This window comes from Mauremys reevesii, linkage group 1 (assembly GCF_016161935.1).
Source record: "Mauremys reevesii isolate NIE-2019 linkage group 1, ASM1616193v1, whole genome shotgun sequence".
Taxonomy (NCBI): Eukaryota; Metazoa; Chordata; order Testudines; family Geoemydidae; genus Mauremys; species Mauremys reevesii.
Window position 1 is genome coordinate 175956789 of NC_052623.1, and position 22518 is coordinate 175979306.

At 41.0% G+C, this 22518-nt stretch overlaps 1 protein-coding gene across 1 annotated transcript in view; it reads right to left on the reverse strand.

Annotated features, from left to right (window-relative positions):
• Positions 1 to 22518, reverse strand: part of NCAM2 (neural cell adhesion molecule 2) — a 536258-nt gene that overhangs the window by 183286 nt on the left and 330454 nt on the right. The window contains exon 8 of the mRNA XM_039520366.1: positions 6173 to 6318. Within this exon, the coding sequence (XP_039376300.1) occupies positions 6173 to 6318 (146 nt within the window). The remainder of the gene's footprint in view (positions 1 to 6172; positions 6319 to 22518) is intronic.

Below are 22518 nucleotides of genomic sequence, written 5' to 3' on the forward strand. Positions count from 1 at the left end.
CTTTCATCTCAAGGCATGCTTTCCTTGCTAGGGGGAGGGATAGCTCAGTGGTTTGAATATTGGCCTACTAAATCCAGGGTTGTGAATTCAATCCTTGAGGGGGCCACCTAAGGATCTGGGGCAAAATCAATACTTGGTCCTGCTAGTGAAGGCAGGTGGCTGGACTCCATGACCTTTCAAGGTCTCTTCTCCATTAATTCAATAAAAAATATATTTTTTTAATTTCCAATCATTTAATCTTCTCCAAACTGTCTAATTTTTCAACATCCTTCTTGAATGATGGACACCATATTCCATAATGGTCACACCAATGCCAAATTCATAGGTAATATAACCTCTCTGCTCCTGTTTATTCCTATTTATTCATCCAATGATCACATTAGCCTTTTTGGCCACAGTGAGCTGATGTTCAGCTGAATATCTACCATGACACCCAAGTCTTTTTCAGAGCCACTGCTTCCCTGGATAAAGTCCCATATCCTGTAAGTATGGCAAGGGCCGGTGCAACCATTTAGGCGACCTAGGGATTTGGGGGGCACCATTTTCTTCAGCAGCGACTGCGGCGGCCGGATCTTTGGCCGCCCCAGTCGCCGCCAGCATTTAGGCGGAGGGAGCTGGGGCAGGGGAGCACAGAGAAGGCCGCCTGCAGCAAGTAAGTGGGGGGGGGCAACACGCAGGGGAACTCCCCGCCCCGGCTCACCCCTACCCCGCCTCCTCCCCGAGCACGCCGTGGCTGCTTCACTTCTCCTGCCTCCCAGGCTTGCGGCGCCAATCAGCTTAGGCACCGCAAGCCTGGGAGATGGGAGAAGTGAAGCAGCCACGGCATGCTCAGGGTGTTCGTGCACGGAGCAGGGGTGAGCTGGGGTGAGGGGGTGCCTCAGGACGGAGGGTGGGGGGGTGAGGAGCTCCGCGGGGGGAGCACCTCAGGGCGGAGGGGGGGGAGCTGTCCTGGGGGGGGCGCCTCAGAGTGGGGGCATGGGCGGGGGGGTGCAAGGTGGAAGTTTCACCTAGGGCACGAAACATCCTTACACCCGCCCTGAGTATGGCCTATATTCATTGTTCCTAAATGCATACGTTTATATCTATCTATATTAAGATGCATATTGTTTGGTTGCACCCACTTTACTAAGAAGTCTGTATCAGTAACCTATTATTAACACTTCCCAAATCTTTGTGTTGTCTGCAGACTTTATCAGTAATTATTTTATTTCCTTACAAGTGATTGATAAAAATGTTAAATAGCATACGGTCTACATCCAATCCTTACATTACACTATTACCTTTATCTACCAAACCACTTTTTTCCTGGGCAGGCTTGAGAATAATCCCCCAAACCCCCTACACCCCCTTTCCTGGGGAGGCTTGAGAATATATCCTCACCAATTGGTACAGGTGAACACAGACCCAAACTCTTGGATCTTAAAACAATAAAAAAATCAATCAGGTTCTTAAAAGAAGAATTTTAATTAAAGAAAAGGTAACAGAATTACCTCTGTAAAATCGGGATGGTAAGTACTTTACAGAATAACAAAATACTCAAGAACACAGAGGATCTCCCCTCTAGGCAAAACCTTAACGTTACAAAACCAGGTATAAACCTGCCTCTTAGATAAAGGAAATCACAAGCCAAAATAAAAGTAAGCTAACACACTTCTTCGCTAGTACTTACTAATACCAATGGAGTTGGATTGCTTGCTTTATTGATCTGTCTCTGGCAAGCACACAGAACAGACAAAGAACAGACAAAACAAAGCCTTGACCCCCGTCCCAGATTTGAAAGTATCTTGTCCCCTTATTGGTCCTTTTGGTCATGTCCCAGCCATGTTACCTGAGCTTCTTAACCCTTTACAGGTAAAAGGAGTTTGTGCCTCTGGCGAGGAGAGATTGTATAGTACTGTATACAGGAAGGTTGTTACCCTTCCCTTTATATTTATGATACCACCTATAATGAAGGTACAGTTTTGGTTGGTTTGTTTATATAGAATATATCCATTATATTTACTTGTCATGACTGGATTCTGTCCTGGCTACCCTTCCACCATGGCTGTAGTGCACCAATGGGGTGACATCTTGGATAGGTGGAAAACCACAGGCCTTGTGGGCATCACAGGCCACTCTACTGCTTCTCCACACATACCTTCAAGGGGCTTCTTGAATGGCTAGTCAGCTATACAAGCTGAGGAGTTAAAAAGGGACCACACTTGGTTTCTCAGTATATTTTAATTGTACTGTATAACATACACATTTTGTTTAATAGTAATTGTAGTGGTCTATTTATATACTTTGAAAAAAATCAGTTAAACATTTTAATGTAAAATAAAAATAGTTATCACAAGAGTAAGCTGTTTACTTGATAAGGCTTTTACACTGTAATTACAAAACTGGACTGAGTAAAAGGGGCAGCAAAAGCTTCCAATAACGGCCGAGGAACTAGATATTACACTCTTAACAGCATTTGCAGCTTAAGAATCTATTTATGAAGACCAAATTCATTGTGAACTCTAACATTTTAAAGAACTACTTTCGATAGTTTGAACACAAATATGTTTAATGACATACATTTGTAATAATATAGCCTTATCTACTTAAACAAGAGCTTTCTCCAAAGCCCATTTAACTCAATATGAGTTCTTTACGTTAACTTCCATCAGCTTTGGATTAGGTCCTAAGTGTCTGTGTCGTGTGTTAAATAATTGTTTGTTTGTTTGTTTTTTTAAATGCATATTTATATCTATACAACACTCGTGCTATTGGCAATTTTAATATTAATCACAATTTAAAACATTTTTATACTCTAGGTTTTAAATATTACTGATGGAATCTACAGTTCTAAATTTCCCCATGAAACTTTTAGGACCTAGATTTGATTTGCAAATGCTGAACAAGAAATTTTAATGTTTATTTTCAAATAGATGATTCATCTAAATAAAAAATGCTGAGCAACCTTCATATTTTTAATTTATTCTTGGTTATTCATTCTCAATTAGAGATAATTCAATCAGATTGAAAAAAAAAACTACTGCACAGCAGTCAAAACTCTATCCATGGCAGATTAGTGGATCAAATTAAAAAAAACCCCTCCACTTAGTAACTTTTTTTTTTAAAGATTACATTCTGCCAAAGAGGAGGGTACCAGATCCAGAAATAACCAAAAATATATGGCCTGCACCAGTATTCTTCTTCTTACTATTATTGAGAAGAATTAGTATAAGAGTCATTACTGAAAAGCTTTATTTTCTCATTCAGGTTTAGCTCATCTAATAGCATGAAGTGGAACAAGCAGAACAAGTTAAGAACTATGGCTCAAGAGTCACATTCTAGCCTATATTGGGTTGATTTTGTAGCCCAGAAGCCCTGTAATCTCACTCATTATACATGTTTGTTGACAAATAAACTTGGTGAAAAAAATGCTAAAAATGGTGGCATCTTTCCATTCTTTTTTTAATGAGAAACAAATGACTAGTATGACAAATATTACCAATGAAAAAATGACATTGTCTATTGAGAGACTTTAATATGTAGCGAAATGTACTTCTTTTCTTGTACAGGCTAATATTACCAATGGAAAAATGACATTGTCTATTGAGAGACTTTAATATGTAGCGAAATGTACTTCTTTTCTAGTACAGGCTAAACTGGCTTGTGATATAATACTTCTATCATTTCCAAAGGAAGGAAATAGCTAACTTTAAATAAATAAAGCTAATGGCCACAATGTCCTACTTGCTAGCAATACGAGACAATTGAGACAATTTAGCTAGAGTCTTTCAATGAGAGAGAAATCTAACTGGGATACATACTTGTGCCCAGAGTTTGTGAATGTGGAGCTTATGTGCTTAAAGCTAAGCTAGTGAGTATACCACAGCAATCTAGGCCAAAAAAAATGGCTACATTTAAAACTAGTGACAATCACATAAGTGTCCTCTATTTATTTATATGTGCTAATATTTTTCAAAGGAATTAGAAATTCAGAAGTCAAGTCATAATATGCATTGTTGCAATGTATTCCAATATTAGTTTTTAGCCAGTAGAGATCAGTAACAGAGAAGGCTCACCTCACTTACAGTGCAGGTAGCTCCCTGAACAGACTAAATAAATACTACTCACAAAGCTGAACAATAAATTATTGGGCTCAGTGCAGGAATTATTGGAGACATTTTATAGTCTGTGCTATGTAGGTCAGAATTGTTGATCTAATGTTTCATTTGGGTGTTAAAAGTAACGTATCTATAAAAGCTCTTTTTAAAAAATAAACTCCTTTTTCAGGATACAATCTAAATGTAAATGTAAACAGATACAGAGAGGACACACCACTGGTTATGAAATTTCCACCATGCAACTGTAATAAGGTTCAGATACAAGTGAGTTGGGGAAGGTATAAGTAAACTTCAAACTGAATAGCCAAGTTTCGAAGCCGGTGATTTAATCTCTGCCCCATCAAATATTGTCCGGACGAGCAATGAATGAAGTAAGAGGGATATTCAATGGTAAAAGCAAAAGGCAATTGTACAACCCTCTTGATTCCCATTTCTTTTGACCTTTTATGTGCAGTGTGTCAAGCATACAAAAGGTAGCTGAACTGAGTTTGTTCATCACTACCTTTTTAGGTTGATGCACAATCTAAAAAGAAAGAGGTGCAACACGGATTAATACTGACACACAGAGAGTTTTAACCTTCCACATAATGTATGGAAAGCATAATACTGTATGAAATATAGGGAAATACTTAGGTCCAGATTGCACAAAAAGTTATCAAGCTATTAATGGAATTTATTTGAGTTCACTGGTTGATATGGCAAAGCTATCCTAAGGTACATTCCAACACCAGAAATTTTGCCCTTTGTACATGCAATAGAAGGATGCTACCACTGAAAAATGTAATCCAAAATATTTCAGTTGGAATTTTGCTTCTGTTTTAATTTATATTTCTTGCAAAGACTGTGATATAAAATTATATGTCTGAGTGCATATGGTTTTATTGAAATGGGAATATCTCATCCAATCAGAGTGCAGGGAGTAAAGGGTCTCAAGCAAAGCCCACTTGAAGTCAATGAAGGTAATTCCATTAATTTCTTTTCACTTTAGATCAGACCCTTGAGGAGGCAAAAATATGTATTTTTCTTCCATTCACTAATTCCCTGTACTCTGTTTGGCTCTGGGAGAATCTGACTGGCAGAATCACTATGGATATGGAAATATCTCTAACCTAAGTGGCTACTACAATCAATCTGCTCTGCTTCCTGTACTCAATAGTCTCATTTTTGCCACCAGTCAAGATGCCATGTCACTCCCTTCAAATGAAGCAGAGAAACTCCAAAATGTACATGAAAAAAGAAAAAAAAATACCAGCAAGCAAATAGCATTGTGAAACCACTGAAAAGGAATTGTTAAATAGTTGACTGTGGCCCTGCTCCTGCTCCTATTGCAATCGGCTGGAGTCTTGCGGTTGATGTGATTAGGGGTAAAATTATGCCTTTTTTCTAATACCTCTCTGCCCTTCATCACTCCTCTCCTGCACAGTTCTTGTTCCCACAATAACTGCCATCTACTTATGTTTTTGTTTATACTGGAAGAATCTTATCCTTTCCCATCCCATTCAGTTATGAAAGAAAACATTGTAGAAACAAATGTATTGCAGTTATGGTGGGGTGAAGAGTCTCTCTGAGCTGTATGAAGGAAAGTTGGGAGCAAAAGACAAAAATGAGGAGAGAAGAATATATAAGAGGAGTAAAGAAAAGGTGCAAAATGTTCAGGACGAAGTTTTCAAAAATGTTCTTCATTTTGGCTGCCTCAATTTTTGGGTCCCCAAATTTGGACACCTGCAGATTGATTTTCAGAAGTGCTGGGCACCTAAAGCTCCACATGTCTCAAGATGGGCACCAAGAAATTAAAGAACCCAAAATAAGAGGACACCTTTAAAAGTTTAGCTCTAATTTTTGACAGTTCAACTTTTAGTAATTTGACAGCATATTTTGTTTTATATTTTCATTTAAAATGTTAGGATTTTTATACCACAGTGCTATGACCTTGTAAACATAAAACATCCCCCAGTTCTAATAGAAGCCTATCAATTGTTTTCTACATTAGTTTTCTACTTATTAAAAAAAAGACAATACACATTTAGACTTTTTATCTCTAATCCTATAGAAACATACATGAAAGGCTGCTTTACCTTGTCACCTTCAGAAAAAGTTATTCCATCGATGGCTCTTTTCCAAGTAATTTCTGGGACAGGTTCTCCTTCTGCCTCACATATCAGTGTTGTTTGACCATTTTCAAATGTGGTTTCATTTTTAAGATGTATTATCTGAGGCTGTACTGTTAAAAGTATAAATTATATTACTCACTGTGCATCAGAAACATTACATAGCAGTCTATCTTTAAATGTCCTTTTTGTTTTAAAAGTTCATTCATGTTTATTCCATTGGGATTATCAGCAGCACTATTTCAAAATCCATGGGACAACACAGCAAAATGAACTGCAGAGTGGGACTTACTTTTTAAAACATTGTAGGTCAAAATTGAATACAGACCTTGCATTATTATCAAGTTAAATACATCTGTGAAAAAACAAACAAACAAACAAATAGCATGAACATAATATTAAGGCAAAGAAATCAAGCACTCAGGTGTGCAGACATGAAATGTTCAAGTTGAAATCTCAACTTTACTTCTGCTCCTTTGTACTTATGCCTTAAAACATTGATATTGAAATGATCCTGAGTTTGAGGCCTGCTCTACACTTAAAATGTAAATTGAAGTAGCAGTGTATCTTAGGAGGTGTTAAAAATTCACAAGCTTGAGTGCCACAGTTAAGCCAACTTAGCCCCCGGGATAGACGTGGCTAGGTCAATGGAATGATTATTTCACTGACCTAGTTACTGCAATTTAGGGAGATGAATTACCTTTATTGACAGAAAAAGCAATTTTATTGCTATAGACTGCAGCTGTGACATGGTAGTACCTGTAGTGTAGCCATGCCCTGAGATCACTCAGATATTAAGACAGACCAATGCCCTATACTACGTTAACTTTGAATCAGTCTAAACCTTTTTAGCCTGCTGAATTTAACCTTTCATAACTGCAAAACTATTAAAACAATTTTCTCCAAACTGAGGCCCTGATCCTGAAGAGATCCATGCAGGTGGACTCTTGACAACTGGAAATCCACATGGATGCAAGGGTCCATATGCATGGACAACATTACAGGACCAGAGCCTTTACTAATGCTAAATTATTGTGTGCTAAAGCCTCAGTCAGAATACAAGTTCCATTGTGCTTGGTGCTTTAAAAACACAGTTCCTGTCCCAAAGAGCACATTTTAAAAAAGATAAAAACCAAACATACAAAAATAGACAAAGGTTGGGGGAAAGGGATACAACATATAAGCAAAGTGATTAAGATAAAGATGGTCACACATCTTATTTCCATTTTTTCTATATATTTATACTATTAGGATTTTGCTCAGTCTTCCACACACACAAATCATTTTGAAGTAAAGAGTAAAGCATGAAAAATTTTAGCCTGATAGTTGAATAGTTTAGAAAGTAATGTGTGAGAAAACAAAATTGTTTCCAAAAATATTTCCATGATTTCCCCTAACTATAGTGGTCACTGTTGTCTATTGCTACCATCCCATACAGTCTCTTTTAAGGCAAACACAAGTGGTTACAATGGTGACCGCTGTGTCAAGTATATTTGACAAAGCTAACAAATTTCAATACTCTAAACATTTGCTGCTTATTTTGAGACAAACTCTATAGTCTTACCCTTGGTGTAACCCCAATGACGTAAATGTGATTTCATGCGGAACAAATCGGTGAAGAATTTCACCCGTTATCTCTCTTTCCTGTTTATTAAATTCAGTGACCACTAGAACAATACAAGACTGTTTCATGTTAAAATTTTAGATATGGAACTATCCATAAATAAATGAATAAATAAATAAATTCTGTTTCTACTAAGGATGTTTGCATCCATGCAGGAAGAAGATAAGACATGGTCAAAAGTTTAGGGGCATAAAATAGGGGCAGGTCACTAATATTACTTCATTTTTAACCAGATTTTCTCAATTTGGTTCTCAATGCAAAATGTGGTATCTATGTGAGAACCATCGACCTGCATGTCATACATTCTACAGTATTAGTAGTTGCTCTAAAGTCAGGGCTTAAGACAGTTTCCCATAATAAAATCCTGATTTCTAACTCACACATGCATGCACACACCAAATTTCCCCCAAAAGAAACAAATTCCCCCAACGTTTTACATGGTACATCTCATCCCCAGAACAGGGATTATTTTTAAATTAAGAAAATAATTAAAATGAGTTGTAAAATTACAATGTTTAAAAACTTTCTATGCCAGTAAAAAATTGAAGATCCCCCTAACTTTTCTGTCTCATCATAGCTCCAGAAAGGCTTACACTGCAAACTTCAGTTCTGTTTAATTTAGTTTCCCTTGCTGAGAAGTACCTTTTAGTGTCTCCGCAGGAAGTTAGTGGGAGAGTTATAAAAATGTTTCATATTAAAAAAAAAAATTATAGGAACATTGTTTACATAGCTGAGCACACTAAGCTAGAAAATGACAAATTTAAGGTTGCCTGTTTAACCTTAATTCACCTCACTTTTTCAAATGCATTATAATAATTCAATTATGTGATCACATACTACTTGTTCACAGGATTTCTGGCTACATCAGCACATAGAATCATAAAATATCAGGGTTGGGAGGGACCTCAGGAGTTTAATCTAGTCCAACCCCCTGTTCAAAGCAGGACCAATCCCCCAGACCCACCTATACATTAGTAACTGCACACTAATTAAGCCTTACACTGCATATGGAATTATTAATTTCATCATGGACTTTTCTATGGTGTTCAGAAGTGCTTCAGTGTATCAAACATTAGTTAATTTACTTTCACAACTTGCCTGAGAGATAGGAGAGTATTAATATTCCCATTTTACAGATGGGAAAACTAAAACAGAGTATTTTATCTAATGCCAGTAAGTAAATATGTGACAAAGCCAGGGTAAGAACTCAGGATGAACTCTGATTTTAAGCTTGTGCTCATTCCTTCAGACCACACTGCCTAAGGTACTGAACCACCACAGCTCCCATTAACTTTGGTTGCAATTGTGATTCTGCTTTAGGCAACTTGCCTGTATTGCATCATAAAGGAGTTCTGCTGCAGATCTAGGGACCAAAGGAAGTTCTCTTGGATGGCAATCAACTACCTTAATTACAAGACTATCCTTTCTCTTCTTACAGTCCTTTGATTCATTCTCTTCCCACATTCCAACTTCCAAAGTAAATGAGACAGGGGTCCTCTAGCCTTATTCACTAAACAATCCTGGTTCATTCTCACAACACCATCGATCTTGTATATTGAATAAGGCAGGAGTTCTGTTGGAAAAAATAGTGTGTGATCATATAACTAAAGGTTGTACCTTTATGCATATGCAACAGCTGGCAAATTTATGGTTGTCCTAGTCACCTTAATTTTGGCCTCTTTTATGTTTGAAATTGGACTTTGCAACTTTAACATTCTTTTAAGAGATTGTAGTATTTTGCATGTAGTGTTTTCCTAGATTAAAAAACAAAAAACAAACAAACAAACAAACAAAAAAACCCCTCAAACTGCATCCTGTAGAACCATACTGACCCTCTCATCGGTCCACAGCACAGGCCTTTACAAATTGAGGTAAAGCAATAACCAATAGCAGCAATATGCTGTTATCTTCAGTGTAAACCAGTCACTATGTGACACATTTTACTATTGGTTTGCACAAGTATTTGTTAGACAGGAGAAAAATATTAGATTGTATTACTGGCTTAGGAGGGGATTTCTGTCCAGTGGTTACAAATAGCTAAGCCAAGTACCCAGAACTACTTCAGCAAAGCAGTGTCACTAAGTGGGTGGATAATACTTGCCTGCTTCTTAAAGTATGTGCTAGGAGGCCTTGCTCAATAACAAGAACCATGAAGTGCCCAGAAGTAACACCAGTCAGTGGAAGAACTGAGACTGGGACTCATAATTTTCTCTTGGCCACCGACACAGTGCATCTTGAGCTAGCCCAATACTGCCAGTCATAAGAGTTCAAAACTTGAGTCAAAGCCAAAAATGGGAGATTGTAAAAAATTATAAACTGCAGTGGGGGACTTTTTTCCACTTTTCTCTTTGGACTTTTTACTTTTTTGGGGAAGTTCCCACTGCCAATATCTATATTTCCTTACTGGTTGAAAATTCAACCTTAAATATATTCACAAATATGCCCTCCTGCCCCACAATACTACTCAGAGGGTCAGGAGTTACTCTCTTCTAACTTCTATGGCAGGAGACATGCCATGCTATTGCTCTCAAAATTCAGGCTCTGTCAGCCTCCTGCCTCCTTCCCCACCCACCAATCCCTTCCCTTCACAATCTCTTATTCTCCCACATTTTCCAAACATGCTCTCTTGGTCTCTTTACGCCTAAAAGTATCTGTGGCCGATAACGGGTGCACCTGATCAAGTGCTAAACATGGTCTAGCTGCCAGGCATGTCCAGTATCATTTCAGAAAACTGGGTTCAAACAAGGCTTCATTTTCTTGCATCCAACAGACTCTCTATCACCCCACCACATCCCCCTGTCCCTATTTATTCCCCAGTCTCCATTCCTGATCCCTCCACATTCCCTATCACTATCTCTACTTACATTCCTTATACCCTCCACATCCTTCACCCCTGCTGTCACTCATCTTCCAGATCCCCACCTCAGTTTCATGTCCTGCATTTGAACATTCCCCTTTCGTCCACCTGGATCACATGAATAGTGACTAAAGGGCCACACTCTTTCTGAATGGCAGGATGGCTTTTGCCTCATTGGAAACAAGGGGACGTGGTGGCCACCTTTACTAAGGGAATCCTCACTTTTATCAGCTAACACTGTAGGGAAATGGTGGCCATCTTGCCTGAGGGCAGCCTGTGGCTTCAGTCCCATTGACAAGAATGAGAGATGTTGTTCATTTTGGTTAAGGGCAAAACTACATTTTGGAAGCTAGAAGAAAATCATGTTAAATCTCAGAATAATCCCCATCTACCACTCTCCTATTCCTTTTCTATAAGAACGATATAAAGCTTGATGTTCATTAACCACAGAGCTTGCCTTACAAATTGTGTGTGCCCTCCTTTTGTAGAAGTTATTCGTATTAGCATATCAATATTTTCCAAAATTTATGCATGACAAACAATTCAATTTTCCCAAAGGAATGCATGCTCTAAACCAGTGGTCCCCAACCTTTTTGTGGCCAGTAGCACATTCATGTTTTCAGAAGAGTGTGACGGGCACCAGCAATTTTTCAAGGCTTATTTTGTATTTGTACATTAAATAATATGAAAAACATCATATTTAATATTACCTAATATATGAATCGCTAAGATAAAAAGTGTAATTTTACATGTAAAAGTTATTAAATTAAATTATTCGGCAATTACTCTTTCACCTTATCATTTGAATTTGCTCTTTTTTATCTACCTGTAAGAAAAATTAAGGCGTTTTTACAAAATAAATACCATAAACAGTTTTCATCTTATAAATTTAAAAAAAGTAAAACATTGTTGAACTGCTGGTCCAAATATATTTATTATTCTTACTTTAACATAGAATGAAGCCTGCAGCCCCAGAGTTCTCTGTCCCCGGCAGGCGCATGGCCACGGCTTCTTTCCGGCTTAAGCCACGGCCCCGCATCTGCCAGGGACTGAGAACACCGGTGCCCGCAGCCCCGGAGTTCTCATTCCCTGGCAGGGGCGGAGCCACATCTTCTCTCCAGCTTCGAAGCCGGAGAGAAGGGCTCGGTGCCTGCCGTGGTCTGAGAACACCGGCGCCTGCAGCCTGCAGCCCCAGAGAAGCCAGAGAGACGCAGCCCCACGCCTGCCAGGGACAGAGAAAGCTGGTGCCTGCAGCCTGCAGCCCTGGAGTACTCTGTTCGCAGCAGGCTTGGGACCCCAGCTTCTCTCCCCTGCTGGGCACTAGGCGGGCACACATAAATGCCCCGGCAGGCACCATGGCGCCCACGGACACCGCGTTGGGGACCACTGCTCTAAACCTTACATGTAAAAAGCCTTGATCTTTACAGGTTCTACTATTCTTAAAGAACTTTTTCCAGTGGGTCACTATAAGAGGAAAACATTCAGCTTGACATTTTAGACACAAGGAGCTGACATTTAACAGACTAACTACTGATTAATCATGGAATATTCCTAGCTGACAATTATTACTAAGAGGAAAGAGAAAAGCTTGAAAGGGAAAAAAAGATACTATTTCATTGCCCTGTTTTTATAGGCCATAAGATCATATTCACTATTGACCTAAAGGTGTGCAATGTATTATGGTAGTTGGTTAACTTTTAATTATACAGGTAGGATAATAAGATAGTATTTTTTAAAAATGAGAGCTATGCATCTATGCAACAGTGAGGTACCAGGACTTATGTGGATAGGAAAACTAGAACAGACTTTTAAATCTGTAAATGTTCTTCCTCTGATTGGACACAGCCATTCTCAAATTAAATTGATACTTGCTTACAGTACTATTGACCAGACAAGCAACCAATGGAATTATGGAATCTTGGGATGCCAATCCAGAAAGGTTGAAGTTTTATGTTAACATAAACATAAGTGCTTTTATTGTAAGTAAAGCACTTACAATAAAATGTACTAACAAGCAGTGATCTTGCTGAGATATCTGTCTGGAATGAAAGAAGATTCAGGAAAGAAAGGACTTGCATGCAAGCTTAGTTAAAGTGAAAATTGTTATGCAGAAAACAAAATGGACAGTCCCCTATAAAAAAATATTTCACAAATGAGACACTAACAAAGAGACTAAACATCCATCAGAGAAACAACATTTAAAGGTAAGAAAGAATGTCTGTTGTCTGAGCAGTCAAGGTCAGTCACTAGATAAGATCTATGTAGTATTTTATCTATACATAAAGGTTGCATTATTCCTCCAGAACATAAAGTTTAATCTAAAGAACAGTAGGTGTCCATCAGAAGTATTAATGGAAGATTATACGGAACCTTTTCTAGTCTGTGACACTAGTTTCCATATCTACCCACTTAAAATTAAATGTTGGTTTGTTTTTGTTTGCTTTGTTTTTTTCAGCTTTTAGGAGTCAGGTTTTCAAGCTTTTCTCTGCAAAAGAATGAGGGTTAGAAACTTTATTTTTAATATGAGATTCTCACATAATCCAATAACTCTAGGAGGTAGCACTTTAAGAAAAATACCAAATATTGCAAGACTCATAATAAAAATCACAAGACTTGGCAATACTGTAATGTTGTTGATTGTCCTTTTCCTTACCGTCCTCAAAAGAGCCCCCAGTTTTATCCAGGGTCAGAAAGTTCCTGGAGGATCTTCGGACAAGGGGTTAATACAGGGCTGCCCAGAGGATTCAGGGGGCCTGGGGCAAAGCAATTTCAGGGGCCCCTTCCATAAAAAAAAGTTGCAATATTATAGAATACTATATTCTCGGGGGGGCCCCTGCGGGGCCCAGGGTCTGGGGCAAATTGCCCCACTTTCCCCCCTCCCCCCCCTCCTCTCGGCGGCCCTGGGTTAATAAGACTCAGGACTAGGAAAATGTTTAAGATCAGAGACATTGCTGTTTCTGGAAAGAACTACCTCAAGCCAGCTAATCATAAAGATATAGCGAAGCTGCAACCCCCTCTGCTTCCAGAATGGACTGTGAGTTTGGTAAATATACTGCAGGCCAATGAGAAGCCAAAGAAGAGACAGAGCTACTTGAGATGCAAGTTCCTGAGACAGCATTGTAGGTTCCGAGGTAATCAGGACTTACAGATACACTTTTAAGGAAGGACTGACTTGGACAAATCTATCTTGAATCCATGGGCCATGAGGGAGCAGTCTCCTTCTGAACAAATTCTTCAATATCAAATTAAGACTTCCTTTTCTGAGAGCACTGATATCACTGTCTCTATAGCAAGGCATACTGGACTGTAACATTTTTTCTCTCTTTTCTAGGACAACGAGAGAGAGAGAGGGAGGCAGATAGGGTGACCAGACAGGATGGGGAGGTGGGGGGTAATAGGAGCTTATAAAAGAAAAAAAAATGGGGACTGTCCCTATAAAATCGGGACATCTGGTCACCCTAGAGGCAGAGGAGTAATAGGGAAGGCAAGAGGTAAATTTGGAAAATGTATAAACTATGGGTGACAAAAGATCTTAGCCAGCTCATGTAATTAGATAGGTTGTATTGCAGGTGGCACTTGATGCTGAGTGGAATGAACTGGGTCAGTGGTAGTTAGAAAGATGCTTCTTACAGCACGCACAGACCTAGCCACTGGTCACCCTGCCTCTGGTACAGAACACTTTTGCTTTGTGGGAATGATAACTACCTCACACTAGATTTAAGATATTGATAACTCCTTGGTGTGCAGAGTTCACTTTTCTCCTCTTGTAGAATGCATGGAATTCCTCCTCTGGGTAGATTTGTAGTGTTTAATCAGGGAACTTCCACTGGGTATTGATAGGCCTCTTTTTCTGAAGTTTATTAACCAATTTAATACATACAGAGAAAAGATTACCCATTTGTATCCACTATAAAGGCTTAAATCAGCATGGATGGTAAGTCTGGAGATAATGAAGGAAGTGGGGGGAAGAATCATGTCCCAAAGGGCACATCCCATTTTAGAGCTACTGCAGCGTATCTATTTAGTCCTGAAATCCATGGGTAGCGGAGGCTCCTTCTTGCAAAATGCCTTCAGTGCAATGGGTTTGGAATATGTTGGGTTATGTCTAACTAACGTAGAATAGGAGATGGTAGTTGCATCCTCTCACTTGCCTGAAGAAATGGGGAGAAAGCAATAGCAGTAATATATGCTCTCCAACACTGCCATGCGTCTCTTCTACTTAAGGGCAATTGCCAGGAACTGTGTAATGGCAATGAAAGCTCTGCTAAGTCTCTTGCACATTGAATTGATAAACACTGGTTATTCTATCTTCCTTTCAGGCATAACTTTTAAGCAGCACTTTGTTAAAAAATGATAGCGTTGGCAAAAAAAAGTTCTATCTTAAAAAGTTTTTAAATGAACGGAACCAATCGTTGAAAACAGAACTCCTTTGGATTCTAGTGTCTGTTTTTATTGGAGAACAGGAATTGAAGTCTATAATCAACTCTCTTTCTTTCCCAAGACTTTGGTGTAAATGGAATTCTGATAAAATCTGTTGACAATAGCAAAAATGGAGGGAGCTGCAAACATGCAAAATGGCAGAGTCAAACTGCCAAGTGACCTAGTCAGGTAACAGCAGGGATGTCCGTGAGCAACAAAAGAAGAAATAATAGAAACAAAATTTAAGTCCTGTACCCAGAGAGGAAATAAACATCACTGATAAAAGCATGGGCACATGTGTAGTTAGAGTTAGTATTTTTTTAATCTGGTCCCATTAATACACTTACTTTAGGTAAGCAAATATTGCAGTCCCCAAATTTGAGAATTAATGATTCAGAGAAGGGGCCTAGGTCTATATGAGAGGATGGAGAGTTTTGTGGGAGTGCTCTACGGCTGACACAGGGATTAGCAGGTAATTAGTTCTTGTGATCTTGTAATATGTCAAGGCACCTACTACTTTTGCGCAGTCACCTCCGTACATACACAGTGCACAGAGACAGAGATAATGGCCTAGACAAATAAAAAGTAGAACTGTAAGGTAAGATTGAAAAGAATGAGGCCTAGCTTATGACAAGAAAGAAGATAAACAGAAAAATAAAATCTTTTAAATCAGTATGTAACTAGGAATGTCCAGATAGCAGAAATAGTGGACATGACAAAAACAGAAAAAAAAAATCAGTTAACACCAATGTTTCCCTGCAGGTGTGGAAGGATCAAATAGAAATAAATTTATAGCAAAAACCTTGACACAAGTCTTAAACATTAATTTGGACGAGACCTCCTGGATGGCATTGAATATCAATATACAGCGACACTATGGCAGGAAAACAGAATGACAGAGAGAGATTACCAAGACTGGCTCATGAGCTAATTCGTTTCAAAATAAATGGGAGGATAATCAAAATTGCATCTGAGACTAAGGTATACAATTTCAAAAGGGCTAACTTTACTAAATTAAGGCGACTAGTTAGGGAAGTGGATTGGACTAACATATTTAGGGATCTAAAGGCAGATGACGCCTGGGGTTACTTCAGGTTGAAGTTGCAGGAGTTGTCAGAGGCATGTATCCCGAGAAAGGGAAAACGGCTCGTAGGTAGCAGTTTTAGACCGAGCTGGATGAGCAAGCGTCTTAGAGGGGTGATTAAGAAAAAACAGAAAGCGTACAAGGAGTGGAAAATGGGAGGGATCAGCAAAGAAACCTACCTTATTGAGGTCAGAGGGTGTAGGGAAGCAGTGAGAAAGGCAAAGAGCCGGGTGGAGATGGACCTAGCGAAGGGGATTAAAACCAATAGCAAAAGGTTTTTTAGCCATATAAATAGGAGGAAAACCAAGAAGGAAGAAGTGGGACCGCTTAAAACTTTAAACGGAGTGGAGATTAGGGATAATCTTGGAATGGCACAATATCTGAACGAATATTTTGCCTTGGTCTTTAATGAGGCTAATGAAGGGCTAAGGAATAGTGATAGAGGGACTGAAGGGAATGAAGATATGGGGGTAGACATTACGGTATCTGAGGTAGAAGCCAAACTTGAACAGCTAAACGGAAGTAAATCGGGGGGCCCGGATAATCTACATCCAAGAATATTAAGGGAATTGGCGAGTGAAATTGCAAGCCCATTAGCGATGATTTTTAATAAATCTCTAAACTCGGGGGTTGTACCGTTTGACTGGAGATTAGCTAATATAGTTCCTATATTCAAGAAGGGGAAAAAAAGTGACCCAGGTAACTACAGGCCTGTTAGTTTAACATCTGTAGTATGCAAAGTCATGGAAAAAATTTTAAAGGAGAGAGTGGTTACGGAGCATGAGGCCGATGGCAAATGGGGGGACAAATTACAGCATGGATTTACGAAAGGTAGATCGTGCCAAACCAACCTGATCTCCTTCTTTGAGAAAGTAACTGATTTTTTAGACAAGGGAAATGCGGTGGATCTAATAGATCTTGATTTCAGTAAGGAGTTTGATACGGTACCGCATGAGGAATTACTGGTTAAATTGGAAAAGATGGGGATCAAAATGAAAATCCAGAGGTGGATAAGGAGCTGGTTAAAGGGGAGACTGCAGAGGGTCGTATTGAAGGGGGAACTGTCGGGTTGGAGGGGGGTTACCAGTGGAGTTCCTCAAGGTTCGGTTTTGGGTCCGATTTTATTCAATCTATTTATTGCTGACCTGGGAACCAAGAGTAGGAGTGGACTGATAAAGTTTGCGGATGACACCAAGTTGGGAGGTATTGCAAATTCGGAAAAGGATCGGGATATCCTCCAGGGAGATTTGGATGACCTTGTAAACTGGAGTATTAGTAACAGGATGAAATTCAATAGTGAGAAGTGTAAGGTTATGCATTTAGGTATGACTAACAAGAACTTTAGTTATAAGCTGGGGACGCACCAGTTGGAAGTAACGGAGGAGGAGAAGGACCTAGGAGTCCTGGTTGATCGTAGGATGACTATGAGTAGGCAATGTGATGTGGCCGTTAAAAAAGCTAATGTGGTCTTGGGATGCATTAGGCGAGGTATTTCTAGTAGGGATAAGGAGGTGCTAGTCCCGTTATATAAGGCGTTGGTAAGACCTCATTTGGAGTATTGTGTGCAGTTTTGGTCTCCCATGTTTAAGAAGGATGAATTCAAACTGGAACGGGTACAAAGAAGGGCCACTAGAATGATCCGAGGAATGGAAAGCCTGTCGTATGAAAGGAGACTTGAGGAGCTCGGTTTGTTTTCCTTAACCAAAAGAAGGATAAGAGGAGATATGATTGCACTCTTTAAATATATCAGAGGGATAAATACCAGGGAAGGAGAGGAATTATTTCAGCTCAGTGCTAATGTGGACACGAGGACAAACGGATATAAATTGTCAGTCAGGAAATTTAGGCTTGAAATTAGACAAAGGTTTCTAACCATCAGAGGAATGCAATTCTGGAACAGCCTTCCGAAGGACCTCCATGACTTTAAGATTAAGCTAGATAAGTTTATGGAGGAGATAGTATGATAGGATAACGGGCTTAGTCAATAGGTCAATTAAGTGCCACACTGGTAATTAGTACAATGGGTCAATGATAGGATATTGTTAGCCTTTTTCCAGAGGGTATGGCTGGAGAGTCTTGCCCGCATGCTCAGGGTTCAGCTGACCGCCATATTTGGGGTCAGGAAGGAATTTTCCTCCAGGGTAGATTGGCAGTGGCCCTGGAGGTTTTTCGCCTTCCTCCGAAGCATGGGGCAGGGGTCGCTTGCTTAAGGAGTGGGTGGATCGGCTTATGTGGCCTGCATCTTGCAGGAGGTCAGACTAGATGATCATAATGGTCCCTTCTGATCTTGAATTCTATGATTCTATGATCAGATTCTCTGTGAGGGAAATAGCATGTTTCTGATATTTTCCTGATATAAGCCTCATCACAGAGAACAGATATAAAATCCTAGCAAAGATAAAAAAATATTGTATTCCAGAATGTAGAGGTAGAACTTCTGTAATCTTCCAACATTAGGATTTTATATAAGGAGAACACATCTTTTGGGAGACTGGAAAACAGCAAATTAATTGTTGAATAAAATAAAAACTGTAGCCCATATAACAAATCCATTGCTATTGATAAGCACAGACATAGGCATATTAATTCAGAAAACACAGCATTCTAAAACCTTTACTACCCTCTCAGCTACATCATCTGGAGTTTAAGTGTGGAGTTGTAACTTATTATATTACTATTTAACCTTTATATTGCAGTAATGACAGATCAGGGCTTCATTGTATTGCATATCCTACAAACATATATGACAGTCCCTGCCCCAAAGATCTTGCATTCTAAAGAAAAAAATAAATAACAGGTGGATGACAGAGACAAGCAGGCAGTAGGGTTTCAAGGACAATAAAAAAAACCTGATAGGATGTTTCGCACAGATTGCCTGTGTGCACAATTCTAAGGAGTAATCAGACGTTATCTTCCTAATCAGTATCAGGCTGCAGTTTTCTGAGTGAACTATATCTTTTAAGGAGGGATTTGAAGGAGAATAGGTGTTGTCTTTACAGATTATGACTAGGAGTTTTCTCTTTGTGTAAGGGACCACATGGAAGAAAGAGTCTTGGGGGAGAAGAGGAATATCAGGCAATCGAAGCTGGCATTGTTAGAGTGAATGCAAGGTATTGTGAAAAGGTAGTATGATAAAGATTGTGCAGATATTTGTAGGTTATGATAAGGAATTTGTGTTGGATGCAATTATTCTCTCTTATTTTGCTCATTTCTTGGAAACAGTAGAAGGATGATTATAATTGAAATATACCCAGTAGATCATATAGCTGTTGTGTAAGCCCATGTCATACAGGAGCCTCCTACACCTGCCCATTCAATCCCTACCTCTCGTGAGGTGCTGCTGCTTTCTGGTGGCTTGGCTACTGGGGACCTTAATTCTCTACTCCTCACCCCTCCCCTTGTCTGTCCCATGCTACTCTCACGCCTTTCTTGATCCCTTTCTTGGGGGATGACCCTCAGGAGGTGGTATTTGTATTCCCCTTCCTTGCTCCACTGTGTGCTGCTGTGCTCCCTCTGCCACTCACTCCCATGCAGTGACAATGCAGTGCACCTGGTGCTGCACCAGCGTTCTGCTACCATTGAGGGAGGACTGCTCATGCCCCTGCCCACAGGCTGCAGGACTACTGATGGTGCCCAGCCGGAGCATGATTGGGAGTCTGTGGGCTCAACTGAGGCTGCAGAGCTCTCAGATACTACCATGCTCTGGGACAAGCTGCACCTGTTGTTGGCAGACACACCTGGCTCCAGGGGGAAGGTGCAGCTCACTCTCCAGCAGTGGAGGGATTTTAATCTTTTACTCCAGGCTGTGAGAGCTGTGATGAGGGAAGGCAAAAGGACCAGGAAACAGGATGCTGCAGCCTACCAGTGGGTCTGCAGCTTCTGCAATTCTCTGATTGCATTTGGTATCAATCACAGGTGGCTGCGTGGCTCCGCAAGGGTGGGCAGCGGCTGTAGGGTGAGTCTCCACAAGTTCCAGGTACTCTCCTTCCTTTGGACAGGGGGGTTCTCTGTGATGTTTCTGGAGGAGACTTGCACTGATTCAGTTGCCAAAGGGGACGAGGAGTACTTCAGCCACTTCACCAAGCTTTCAGGTTGGGTAGCAACCCTATTTTCCCCACACCTATTGTCCAAGATACTGGGGGTTGCCAAGGTCATGCCGGGACACCTTCTGCACCTCCAGGTCTGTGTGGAGGGGCTGATTCTCAAGCTGGTTAATATCTATGCCCTGATTCTGGGCCCGGCGGTGCAGCAGGCATGAGTTCCTGGTCCTAGGTGGGGATTTCAACACCACCCTGGACCACAGGACCACCTGAGGAGACAGAAATGGACATTCTCAGGAACACCACTGACTATCACTCTCTGGTGGAAATCTGATGCAACCACCACCTGGATGACTCCACCACCTTCGCTTATGTCCAGGTGGAGGACACTTGGTCATGTCCCTCAGAGTTGGACCTCATTTATATTTCCTGATTTAACATCTTGCAGAAGCACTCCTCCAGCATTAGGCTAGACTCATTCTCGCACCACCACCTGGGGGCCATGACAGCCTCAATGACATCTGAGAGGCTGAAGCTGGCCTACTGGCATTTCAATAACAGCCTTTTTGAGGATGTGGACTTTGTGGCATCCTTCCAGGAGTTCTGGCTGGCCTGGCAGAGACAGAAGCAGAGGCACATCTTTGCTTTGGCACAGAGGTGGTGGGACCTGTCCCTCTGCAGAGTGTGGCAGGAGAAGTGGGATGAACTTTGGTCCCTCAATGACCATCTGGCCCGTGGTCCCTTCATTTGATCCTGCATCCAGCTTCTTTAGGAGATGGACTGTGGCTCCCACTTCTTCTATACCTGGAGAAAAAGAGAGGGCCAAAAAGCAAATCACTTGCTTCCTGGCAGAGGACAATATCCCTCTCATGGACCCAGTGGAGATGTGGGGAAAGGTTAGGGCCTTCTATGCCAGCCTCTTCTCCCTGGATCTGACTGATGCCAACACCTGTTGGGTCCTGTGGGACAAACTCCTCATGGTCAGTTTAGGCGACTGGGAGTGGGTAGAGCATCCTTTCACTTTGGCTGAGTTCTTGGAAGCCCTCCATCTGATATCCACCAACAAATCTCCAGGCATTAACATGCTGACCATGGAGTTCTACCATTAGTTGAGACATTCACTGTCTGGACCTCTTCACCGTCTGGGCCAAGTCCTTAGGTATCAGGGAGCTCCCCATGTTGTGGTGGCGGGCTGTGTTTGAACTGCCACCTAAGAAGGGTTACCTTCATTACCTAAGGAACTGGCATCTGAGTCTGTGTCTCACTCCTCAACACAGACTACAAGGTCATAGCGAAAGCCATCTTGGTAGGGTCTGTGCCAGTAGACACCAAAATCAGACCTACCTTTTGATAACCTCTATCAGGTCTGGGACTAACTCCATCTTGCGTGTCAGGATAGTCTGTCACTCGCCCTCTTGTCCCTGGACCTTGAGAAGGTGTTTGACAGGATAGATCACAGTTATCTCATGGGCACTCTGTGGGCATTTGGCGTCGTGGGCTTTCTCCAGGCACTGTACACTTCTGTCAAGCTCAGCTGGTTCTTGACCGAACCCATCACGTATAGCTGAGGGGTACATCAGGGCTTCCTGCTGTCCAGCCAGCTCTATACCATTGGCATTGAGCCCTTCCTTTGTCTCGTGTGCAAGAGGATTATGGGATTGGTGCTATGGCAGCCGGATTTATGGGTGGGCCTCTTGGCAGATGCCAGCAATGTGCTCCTCATAGCCAGGAACCTGGGAGACCTACTGTGGATAGAGGCTTGCACCAAGGTCCTCCTTTGCCCAGGTAACAAGGTCAAGAGCTCTGGCCTGATGATTGGGGACAGGTGGCAGGCAAGCTCCCTCCCACTCGCACTCCATGCCATCCGGTGGGGTGTGGGTCCACTGCTCTATCTTTTTTTTGTCACTGATCCCTCCCCACTGGAGAGACTGCTGAACCATCTTAATTATCACTTCAAAGTTTTTTTTCCTCCTGCTAACGATAGCTCATCTCAATTGATTAGACTCTGCCTCTGTATGTATAAATATCTCCTGTCTGTGTGTTCCATTCTATGCATGCTTGAACTAGAGGCCAGCATGGCTGACCATTTGAAGAGATGGATAGGGGTGCTCTGGTGCCTTTCCTTTTAAGGGTGGGTGCTGGTGCTCAACAAGCTGATACTGTCTATGCTCTGGCACCAGTTCAACACCCTGAGCCAGCCCTCAGGAATTCTATCCAGCATCCACAAGAAAATCGTAGGGTTTTTTTCTGGCTGGGGCTGACCTGGGTTTCTGTGGGGGTCCTGAGCTT